Genomic DNA, 12,155 nt, shown 5'->3' with positions numbered 1-12,155 from the left:
TGATCCTGCCCACCTAGCAGTTCAAACGGAGCAACAGCAATAGCCCTTAGACTTAGTATACCGCTTCACGGTGCCTTGCAGCCCTCTCTAAACGGTTTACAGGGTCAGCGTCTTGCCCCCAACAATCTGTGTCCTCATCTGACCCATTCGGAAGGGCGGAAGGCTGAGTCAACAGTGAGCCGGTAAGAATTGAACTGCCGGCAGCGGGCAGAATTAGCCTGCAATGCTGCATTCTAACCACTGCGCCCCCACAGCTCAGAGTAGATAAATAGGTGTCACTTTGGTGGGAAGGTAGCAGAGTTCAGTGTGTTTCATTGCACACTTTGCACTGTGGCATGATATCATATGAGCCACATGACTGCGGGAACTTCTCCGAACAACACTGACTCGCTCAGCTAAGAAAGAGAGATGCGCACCATTTCCTAGAGTCGGACATGACTGGTTGGGGGAAACCAGTGGTGGTATTCAAATAATTTAATAAGTGATTCTCTTCCCTAATGACCAGCTTGATAAGCGAGGCTCGGTGGTCATGTGATCATGTGGGTGTGGCCAAGTCAATGTCACTCAGGTCGATGGGCACTTCACCTTAGTTGTTACAGTGGTAATAAGGGTTAACGGGAGAGGCAGTTTCTGTAAGTAAGGCAATAAAGATTAGGCTAGAAACAACACCAGAATGTTTCCCTCCTGCCTTCCTTACAGGAGTAGCCCTGTAAAGTGGGGAAAAAACAAAAGGAGATTTCTTCAAACAACCAGTTCTCCGAACTGCTTAGAACAACTGGTTCTCCTGAATAGGTGCGAGCCGGCTGGATCCTACCACTGTGGGAAACCTTTATCTTTCATCACAATTCTATCTTTTATCAAAGTCATATAATTGTATGACTCTTTGTGGAATTCTTTCATTTTACACCCTGTATTCAAGGACATTCCACAAAAAGGGTTTTTTAAATAGACTCTTCAACATTATTTGGTACTTGTATTGTGTAAGGAATCTCCTCAGTTTAATTGCCCTCATTTTTATCGTTAATCATTGTCCCACATTTCAAGGCTTGGTGAATGTTTTGTAGTAGTTGTTTTATTGTATGAGTGGATGTTCTCAACTAATCTAAAAAAAAAAATGTCCATGTGGAATTAGCTGAACTCCTTATAAACACTTGTGGAAGTTGCTTATTAGCAATAGCAATAGCAATAGCAGCAATAGCAGTAGACTTATATACCGCTTCATAGGCCTTTCAGGCCTCTCTAAGCGGTTTACAGAGAGTCAGCATATTGCCCCCAACAATCTGGGTCCTCATTTTACCCACCTTGGAAGGATGGAAGGCTGAGTCAACCCTGAGCCGGTGAGATTTGAACCGCTGACCTGCTGATCTAGCAGTAGCCTGCAGTGCTGCTTTTAACCACTGCGCCACCTTGGCTTATTGAGGATCTTTGGGTGGGAAACAAAAAAAAACCCACATACTCGCCAAACTTGGCAACTTGCGGACTTCAACTGGCTGAGGAATTCTGGGAGATGAAGTCTGCAAGTCTTAAAGTTGCCATGATTGGAGATCCCTGGTATAGAAGATCCCAGATTCAGCCCACATCACCTGTGAATTGAAAGAATTGAAAGGGAAACGATGGCTTCTTCTTGAGATACTACCAGCTAGTGATTAAATTAGATGAACAGATCTAACAACATATTAACAAAAAGTCAGGGCGTGACGTGATCTGACCTGTTCTCTTCTTCTGCCCATAATTATCCTGTTTCCCCCAAAATAAGACCTCCCTGGATAATAAGCCCAATTGGGCTTTTGAGCACATGCGCTAAAATAAGCCCTCCCTAAAAATATTGCAATACAGCAGCAGCCATGAGGTGACCCGGCTCACCGCCTTTTGCACCTCAAAAATAATAAGACCTTTCCAAAAATAAGGCCAAGGGCTTATTTCAGTGGTCAAAAGAAAATAAGACCCTGTCTTATTTTCGGGAAAACATGGCACATGTTCTCCTAGACACCATTGAGACTAATTCAATAGCGCTTCCTATCTCCCGGCTCTTTCGGAAAAACCTTCTGAGTTTTGGGGCTTCCACAGCAGAACTATTTTCTTCTTCTGTGAACAGACATAAAAGCTCACCATTTCTGATGCTTGAGAGCATTGCTGCGGTTTGCGCGCTGCATTGCTCTTCTCCATATTAACTTTTCGTCTTTGCTGTGGCAGCTATAATTGCAATTTTCACCTGGCACGAATATCTGGACTCAATCAAATTGGGCATTGGACCATGCTGGAATACGGAATGAAGGCTCAGAATATGAATTAAACATGCCAGACTTCACTGCACCTTGTTCCTCTTGCCAGCTGGCAGAAATTGCCAGTCCTGTCACTTAGTCCTAATCTCCTGGAAGTGAAGAAAGAGATGATTTCCAGGAGTTCCAAAGTGGGAAGTCCTTGTAGTCGTTCTGCTTTCTAACATATGTTTACATCTTCCTGCATATGGAAGTTGATTATTTATATAATACAGTTTTAACTTTTAAACAGTCAATATCCGAGAAGAGAAAGTTGCTGGGGGTGAGGGGGGGGGTCAAGTGACCATGATTTACAATTATTCCTGGTTTCCAGCAAAACAACACCCATAGCAAACAATGGATTCCCTTAACAACTAGAGTGTTCTCTTTATACCCCTTGCTCCATTCACATAACCCCCACAGCAGAGCAGGACCATCTTGACATACGACCGTAATTGCCCGGCTCCATTATAGTTGTCAGTTGAGGACTATCTGCAAATCACTGTGCCAATAAATTCACAATCAAAGATTCGTTCATGTGAATGGTGGCATTGCAGCAAAACAACCTGCTTGTATTTAAGATCAGCTGCCGAGTTTTAAGCCCGATGGACCGACTTTAATAAGTCCAAGATCCGATGGAAAACTCTCCTTGTTTATCCAGAAAAACGAAATGCTCAACAGCTTTCAATGAGCGCCAAGTCAAAATGTCAACCGGGTGTCCAACGCTTGATCGTTGCCCTTTCCTATTGGGGGTAGAGTGACTCCACATCAAATATCAAAGATGATTTGGGGGGGAGGGAGAAGAGAGAAAAACAGTGTGCCAAAGAATGAATGAAAGGCGGATAAGGCCGCCTAGTAACAGAGACAAAATTCTATGTGTAGAGTTCCAACCTATTGCCCAAAGCTGTGATTTATCAGGCTGTAATTTTCCAAGTCAGTCTTGGATTGCTTAATTTAATTTATGTGTGCATGCGTAGGAGCACAGGAGACCCAGGAAAATGTCATGCTCATAACTGTAACAAGATGAAATGAATGGGTCAAGGTGACTTACTCATCTCCAACGTGACTTCGGATGTTTGTTGTGGTCGGGAGGGGATGGGGGTGGGGTGTCGGTAGCCTAGTTGGTCTGTTGTACTGTTTCTCCTTCTCCCTGCCTGCTTGAAAGCAGCCCATCAGCGAAACCCAGTTCCGTGATTCATATAATCAAGTCTATTGTTGAACAGCAAAAGCATTTCAGAAATGTTTCTGCTGGGAAGTAATGGCTTCGTTTCCAATTTCGCCGTAATGACAGGCACACTGAATGGCATTAAAACGGGGAAAGGACACACAGCCACTGTTTCACGTTGCGCAAGCTGAAAGCAACGCTACTACTCTTCCCGTTCTGGCTTAAAGAGACCCGTTGTAAAAATAATAATAATAATAACAATAATAATCAAATGACAAAATAACACGAAGAGCGCTCAGCTTTTCACCCCCCGCTTGCATAGATGCCAAATGTCACTATGTGATTCTTTTTTAGATGTACAGTTCAGTTTTAGTGGCAGGCAATCAACGGGTAGCAAAATTGCATTCTTTGGAAGGCCTTAAGCAACGTATTCATCGTGACATACTTTTTTTTTTTTTTAATTGCTTTTCTAGCTGGACAGCTGAGTCAGTCTGCACATTTCGCCCTGCAGCTCCCATATACCGTTTTAGGTTTGGGCCGAAGCGCTAATTTTCTCGATCATTTATTCGTCGGCATCCCTCGTCCCTCGGGGGAAAAGGTATGTTAAAGCCACCACTCGGCGTGGAATTAGCTCCGTAGTTAAGATAAATCTGTCTTTTCATGCTTCCAGGTCATGGCCTGGAATCCGATCGTGGTAAGGTTTTTCTCCTCTTAGGCAAAGCCAATTTTGGTGTGCATTGCACCCTCCAGTGCTGCAAACTCTGGGTTTATGTCTGGGGTGTCAAACTCGATTTCATTGAGGGCCACATCAGGGTTGTGTTTGACCTTGGGGGGGATGGCGTGGCCAGGGGGGCATGGCCAGCATGACATCACTCCTATCAGGGGGACTCCTGTGGCGGCCCAAGTGCTCTGCTAGCAAAAACAGGCTCCTGAGCTCCGTTTTGGGCTGCGACAGCATCCCGCAACCTTCTAGTAGTGAAAACAGAGCTCAGGGGTGGGGAGGCATGCATGGCTCTTCTGAGCTCTATTTTCAGCTGGGACGGCATCCTGCAACCCTCTGCTAATGAAAACAGAGCTCGCAAAGGCCACGCACAGTCCTCCTGAGCTCCATTTTCACAAATAGAAAAGGAAACAGACCGTTTCTGTTTCCAGGGCAGCCCCGTGGGCCTTTGAGTTTGACACCCCTCATTTATGTGATCGTTGATTAGATGCCTTCAAGCAGGAATCAACTCTTAGCAATCGCATAGATTTATTTTGTCATCCTGGTCCTTCGGGTGTTTCAGCGGTGAAGCCACCACTGCTGTACCTGGGCCCATCCATCTTGCTTGGGTGAAAACGCCCAGGGGAATTCTAAAAATCCTTTTTTTTCTCTCCCCCCCCCAAAAAAAAAGTTTTGGAGTTTACCAACAAGGATGACATTGTCCACAGTCTGTAAAATTCTTTGGAGCTCATTCAAGGAAAAACACAAAGGGGAGAGGGTTGCTTTTAAGAATAGCCTCAGAGAACTGTAGCATTTTATTTATTTATGTACTTAATTAATTAAATTTAAGTCAAGATTAAAATGTTAATATTGAACAAATGTATTTATTTAAATGTAAAATGAAAGGGAGGGATTTGGTTTCTGCAGCACAATTTTATTTAGTAAGTTGAACTAACCAGGCGTTCCTTGGGGATCTTCCTTCCTTCCAGGCTACCCGAAAACAAGAATGGACAGCCATCATCCCAAATTCCCAGCTTATTGTCATTCCGTTTCCTCATCACCTGCCTCGAAGGTAAGCTCTCTTCATTTCACTCAAATTAAATCTTCACCAGGTGAGTTAGAATGGGTGCTTTGTTCAAAGCATTCTAATCATTTCCTCCTCTTACAGAATTCTTTGCATCCTGGGAAAAAATAAAAATATTTACTTTGCAGGACAAGCATTGGAGGGACAGTTGGAGCAATAAAGGGGAGTTTGAAACGGAGGTGATCACTACCCCCGTGGTGTCAGGAACGACTGACACATATGTGCGAGGGAAACCTTTACCTTTAATTTAGAGAAAAGGAACGGCAGCTAAACTTTAGAGAGAGGACGGTGCCTTCTCCAGTGAGTCCTTCCTTCTCATTAGGTGGCCAAATATTTGAGTTTCCTCTTCAGGATCTGTCCTTCTAAAGAGCAGTCAGGGTTGATCTCCTCTAGGACTGACCGGTTGGATCACCTTGCAGTCCAAGGGACTCGCAGGAGTCTTCTCCAGCACCAGAGTTCAAAGGCCTCCATTCTTTGGCTCTCAGCCTTCCTTATGGTCCAACTTTCACAGCCATCCTTTGCAACTGGGAAAACCATCGCCTTGACTATGCACATTTTGGTTGACCACCAAAATGCCTGACAGATACAATGGAGTAAACACAACCTATTCATACTGTGAAGTACCCTGACGCATATTATACATGTCTTTCTAGAACTGTACACGTGGGCAGGAAAATTGATATGCTCGCGTAAAAGTAACAAAAGGCACTCCGGGATTTTGAACAATGGAAATAAGACGTGCAAATATTCCAAGGAATTCGGATCACTTAGGAAATCTAATTTAAGCCTGGATGACTCAAGACATGATAAAGCATCTTGAAGTTCTTGTAATAAGATCTCAGTTCAACAAAGCAAACGCCTCGAGTTGTGATACCCTCCTTCTTTGAAATGAACAATAAGTATTCAGGTGTCAAAGAATGAATTTTAATCATTACTCTGTTATTTTACTCCTGGCGTTTACGGAAGGAACTGCCATTCCAGATTTATGTATGTTATAAAAAGACCACATTGATTTCAATTTTCGGGTCTGTTTAAGATTTATTGATCATAGAGGCTGACCTCAACAGTTGATAAATCTTTATTATAACCTTAAAACAAAACCATTCTTGTTAATAAAAAAAAAAAAGACTATGATTTTATTAATCTTTGGAACTTGGGGGAAAAACAGCGAGTGTTTGTTTTATAATGTAATCATAGGACAGTTGGTTGAGAAAAAGGGAATATTTCTAGAAATACAGAAGACATTGAGGAAATGAAGGGGTTTTTTGGGCAGATATAAGTAGTCCCTGACTTACAACAGTTCATTTAGTGACTACTCAAAGTTACGACAGCGCTGAAAAAGGTGACTTATGACCATTTTTCATAGTTGCAACCACGATCAGGGGATCAAAATTCAGATGCTTGGCAACTGTCTCATACTTACGACTGCTGCTGCGTCCCAAGATCACACGATCCCCTTTTTTGTGACTTCCTGACAAGCCAAGCCCATGGGCAAGCCAGATTCGCTGAACAAGCAGGTGGCTAACTTATGAATTGCATGCAGTGATTCACTTAACGACACTGGCAAGAAAGGTTGTAAAACGGGAGCAAAACTCACCCAACCAATGTCTCACTCAGCAGCAGAAATGTCGGACTCAATTGTGGTCATAAGTCAAGGACTGCCTATACCAGTGATGGCTAAACTTTTTGTCGCCAAGTGCCGAATGCGATGCGCGGGGGCACCCCCACGCACGTACTCGCAATCTATGTGTGGTGCGTCCCACCCCATGCATGCATGCGCAACCCTCACACATAAACACACAAGCCCCGTGCATGCACCAGTTCCCCTGCACACAAACACACGCATGCAACTTGCACATGCGCAGCAAGGACCCAAGAGGGCTCTCCATGTCACCTGTGGCACGCGTGCCATAGGTTTTCCATCACAGGCACATACATTTCTTAGTTAAGCATGTCTTTATAATCCTCCGTTGGTCCTTTTTTGGAAATGATTTGTAAAATAACCAGTTTCGGCTTTCCCAAAGTTACTCGTTCAATCTTTATAACCTAATGTTTCTCAGCTTTTAAGGCCTCTGGACTTCGACTCTCGGAATTCCCCATCCAGTATGCTACAGCCCTAATTCCAGCCTCAGCTAGGTCACAAGTCAAGGACTACCTGTCGGTTAATTTAATAAATAAATAAATCCCCCTAGAGGTTTAGGGAAGCTCAGGGTGGTTAGAAGAAGCACATTGATTATTCCAATTCAGGAGGCATCATCTCCTTAATTTTTATTTTAATTTTTATTCTAAAATAAAAGAAAAGCGAGAGAAAGAATAGAGGCTTTGAAACGAGAGAGAATTGGAGAAGTAATCGGAGCTGGAATCGCTCTCCGTGAATTGGGCATTTGGAGATTTCATTTTGCTGAAATGCATTAAGTGCGTTTAAGTGGAATCGATATCAAACGGCTTTCGTTCGGAGAAAAGCGCACTATGATACATGAGTGACTAAATGCCCCCTTTGCTGCTGAATATTGACATACTATTTATGAACTTCCAATAATCTATGCAGCCATTTGCCAAGCAATGAAATACAGGGCCACCTCCGCTTTTTTCCCTCCTCCTCCTCTTCCCCCACGCTCCAGTGGAGGGATTCCAAAAATTTTACTACCGGTTCTGTGGGCGTGGTGTAGTGGCGCGACAGGAGAAGGATACTGCAAAATCCCCATTTCCTCCAGACTCGGCAGAGAATAGATGGGGGCGTGGCCAGCCAGAGGTGGTATTTACCGGTTCTCCGAACTACGCAAAATTTCCGCTACCAGTTCTCCAGAACTGGTCAGAACCTGCTGAATGCCACCTCTGCCCCACTCCCTTCTAGCACTGATGATGTTCCCTAGTTGGGTAATGAAATGTCTGCAAGAAGGGCAACCAGTTTCAGGGAGCAGCAAGGACCCCACAAGGCTGCTTCCTCCTCTTCCCCCTCCTCCTCCTCCTCTTCCTCCTCCTCCTCCTCCTTGCCATTCATAAATAATTACAGGTAGGATTCTAAACTTAGTTCACTCTTTTAGCCTGAATTGAGAGAGAACGGCCAACTTCTTATGCCTCTCAGTGATATGAATTAAGGCATACAGGTAGTCCTCAACTTACAACAGTTCATTCAGTGACTGTTTGAAGTTACAATGGCACTGAAAAAAATGATTTACGGCCATTTTTTCACACTTTTCAACCCTCGCAGCATCCCCCACGGTCACATGATGGCATGATGGACGGCAACCGGTTCATATTTATGACGGTTGCAGTTTCCGGGGGAGGGGGGGGTGTCCCGTGATCCCTTTTTGCGACCTTCTGACAACCAAAGTCAATGACTCAGCGACCGTGCTACTCACTTAACATTTCCAGTGATTCACTTAACAACTGTGGCAAGAAAGGTCGTAAAATGTACTTAACCGCTGTCTCGCTTAGCAATGGAAATGTGGGGGCTCTATTGCGGCCATAAGTTGAGGACTACCTACGTTGGCATTTACCCGAAAGTTAACTTCTGCGAGCTGAAGGGAAGCACTAACCATCTTTACAACCAAAACTTGCCTGCTGAACCTCTGAAAGAAACATTATGAAGGCTATGAAGAAAATTTAAAAAGAGAGAGAAACGTTCCTTGTTATATAATCCCTTCGTATCATAAAACCTGCTAATTTCCCAAAAACGCCTCCCTTCCCATAATCGGTTAGACGTTTAGAATAGAATTACTATTATTATCCTTATGGTTCATGGCACAATTAGCCAGATGTTTATAGACTGGGTTTTGGCGTTTTTATCCTCCTAGCGAGTCCTTCCCAAGAACCTGGGATATCCAGATGTTGTTGTTTGATGGGATCGAAAGTCTCTCTGCAGGATGGAAGCTGCTCCAAGTCAAGCTGCCTTTTGATTTGATTGATGGCGATTGTCAGTGCCAGTGGTGTTCAAATGGTGCTCCAGATGTTTGGGAATTGTACCCAAGGCGCCTATTGCTATTAGTACTATCTTTCCTCTTTTTTTTCTTCCCCTCTACCACAGTCGTTCTATTTTCAGGTTTTTATACGTTATGATTCTCCCCAGTCCTTTTTCTTCTGTTAACACTGTCTCCAGGTACTACAACATCCATTATCCAGACTTTTTTTTTTGCCTTTTTAATTGATAGTTGTTAAATCTGGCCTGTTACGCGGCGAGTGTTTGAATTCCAAAGTCTCAAAGATTTTCAACTAGACACGAGGACAGTCCCCCCCCCCAATGCCATCACTCTGCTAAACAACTAATTCCCACAACACTATCAAATTACCATGTTTAGTAAAACTGTATTAATATTATTATTCTCATCTTTCCTATTACCTATATCCTTTCCTAGTTATGACTATAACTTTGTTGCTTGTGTGTCTTTACGATTTATATTGTTTTATTTAGTTTTCTAGTATGGTTTATGTTAATTGCTTATTTACTAATCCTATGACTATCCCTAAGAGTTGCATCTGTTGATCTGTGAATTTATTTTTATGTTGAGTATGATCATGATTTATGACTGATAGCTTTTATGTACACTGAGAGCTTACGCACCGAAGACAAATTCCTTGTGTGTCCAATCACACTTGGCCAATAAAGAATTCTATTCTATTCTATTCCCATCCATTCCATTCCATATTTTCTTTTCTATTCTATTGCTTTCCATTCCATTCCATATTTTCTGTTCTGGTCTGTTCTATTCTATTCTATTGCCTTCCATTCCATATTTTCTTTTCTTTCCCATTCCATTCTATTCTATTCCCATCCATTCCATTCCATATTTTCTTTTCTATTCTATTGCTTTCCATTCCATTCCATATTTTCTGTTCTGGTCTGTTCTATTCTATTCTATTGCCTTCCATTCCATATTTTCTTTTCTTTCCCATTCCATTCTATTCTATTCCCATCCATTCCATTCCATATTTTCTTTTCTATTCTATTGCTTTCCATTCCATTCCATATTTTCTGTTCTGGTCTGTTCTATTCTATTCTATTGCCTTCCATTCCATATTTTCTTTTCTTTCCCATTCCATTCTATTCTATTCCCATCCATTCCATTCCATATTTTCTTTTCTATTCTATTCTATTCTATTGCTTTCCATTCCATTCCATATTTTCTGTTCTATTCTATTCTATTCCATTCTATTCTATTGCCTTCCATTTTATTCCCATCCATTCCATTCCATATTTTCTGTTCTATTCTATTCCATTCTATTCTATTGCCTTCCATTTTATTCCCATCCATTCCATTCCATATTTTTGTTCTATTCTATTCCATTCCATTCTATTCTATTCTATTGCCTTCCATTCCATTTCATTCCATATTTTCTGTTCTGTTCTGTTCTATTCTATTCTATTCTATTGCCTTCCATTTCATTCCATATGTTGTTTTCTGTTCTGTTCTTGTCTATTCTATTCTATTCTACATTTTCTATAACTGTGTCTATTTTGCCATCCCACCAGTTGCTATTACTCAATCTTAGAAAATTGGCTTATTTCCTGCCACCCAGTTTTCTTCACTTTCTCTATTTGTTCTGTTTGCACACGTGAATTTGGCAGTGAGTCAGCAGCTTCAAAACACAAGTTAAAACCTGGCTCTGACATGACATCCCCTGTGGAAGAACTTCTCTTCATGGGCCGTCCACGGGACCATTGATTTATCTTGGATTCTTCTCTCCTCCCCCTCCCCCCAACAGCTGGAGCGCTAAGCTGTACCTGACCCCGAGTAACATTGTACTGCTGACAGCAATTGCCTTAATTGGAGTCTGCGTCTTCATTTTAGCCATCATTGGCATCCTGCACTGGCAAGAGAAGGTAAGCTGGTCAATATTTTCCTACCTGAATCGTTGACCACTTTTAGAAAGAGCTCTGTATCACGCTGAGAGATGAAAGTAGAAAGAATAGCAATAGTCCTTAGACCAGGGGTGGGATTGAAAAATGTTAGCAACCTGTTCTCTGCCCGGTTGCTGGGTGGGTGTGGCTCTGGTGGGCGTGGCCTACTCATACTCCTGCACCATGGCGGGAATAGCATTTTCACCCTCTCAAGCCTCCGGAGGTTTTTCTCGAGCTTCCCGGAGGGTGAAAATAACCTCCCCCCAGGCTCCAGAGGCTGGAAACAGGTCCGTTTTCGGACTTCCAGTACTTCCAGTAGGCCCATTTGTCACCCTTCCCAGACTCCGGAAGCTTTTCCCAAGCCTCCAGGAGGGTAAAAACGGGAGCCCCCGGGCTCCAGAGGCCCTCCGGGGGCCAGAAACGGGCCCATTTCTGGACTTCCAGAAGGCCCATTTTCCACCTTCCCAGAGCCTCCATGCGGGCCCTCCACTTAACTGGCATGATGAACAGGCCATGTGGAGAACTCCGGGGGGGGGGGGGGTTGGGCGGGGCCAGCCAGTCCTTGCAACAACCAGTTCGGCAAAGCGGAAGCAAAATTAACACCCGGTTCGCCGAAACCTTTGCAAACTGGCTGAATCCCTCCCCTGACTTAGACTTATATACCGTCTCATGGTGCTTTACCGCACTCTCTGGATGGTTTACAATGTCAACATATGGTTCCCTCAACAGTCTGAGTCCTCGTTTTACCCACCTCAGAAGCCTGAGTCGACCTCAAGCCGGTCAGAATCAAACTGCCGGCAATGGGCAGAGTCAGTTGGCAATCCTACATCCTAACCACTGCGCCACCACGGCTCTTTTCAATTTTAAATGAAATTGAGATGGATTTTGAAATTAAACTTCAAAGCTGGTCTTTAAATTATAACGGAGCTTTCCCATTGCACAACGCCACAATTTTTCTCAGCCGGAATCCATGCAACTTACCAACACAGGGCTGCACAATCTTTTTTCAGGATAATGGGGTGCACTCAGCCTTTACCTGACCTTGCCTGTAAAGGACACATTCCAAAAAATTACTGGATCGCTGCTCCAGGGCCGAAGCTACATTTCTT

The 12,155-nt window shown here is 43.4% G+C and overlaps 1 protein-coding gene across 1 annotated transcript in view; it reads left to right on the top strand.

The window, feature by feature from the left end:
* Positions 1 to 12,155, top strand: part of ITFG1 (integrin alpha FG-GAP repeat containing 1) — a 118,701-nt gene that overhangs the window by 95,634 nt on the left and 10,912 nt on the right. The window contains exons 15-17 of the mRNA XM_087728942.1: positions 3,897 to 4,021; positions 5,113 to 5,195; positions 10,911 to 11,028. Coding sequence (XP_087585068.1) covers positions 3,897 to 4,021; positions 5,113 to 5,195; positions 10,911 to 11,028 — 326 coding nt within the window. The remainder of the gene's footprint in view (positions 1 to 3,896; positions 4,022 to 5,112; positions 5,196 to 10,910; positions 11,029 to 12,155) is intronic.

Source organism: Thamnophis sirtalis, unplaced genomic scaffold, assembly GCF_051295495.1.
Source record: "Thamnophis sirtalis isolate CommonGarterSnake01/CBP01778 unplaced genomic scaffold, rThaSir2_p1.2 scaffold_14, whole genome shotgun sequence".
NCBI classification, from domain to species: domain Eukaryota; kingdom Metazoa; phylum Chordata; class Lepidosauria; order Squamata; family Natricidae; genus Thamnophis; species Thamnophis sirtalis.
The sequence above is the reverse complement of the archived record's forward strand: the minus strand, read 5'-3'. Positions and strand labels throughout refer to the sequence as shown.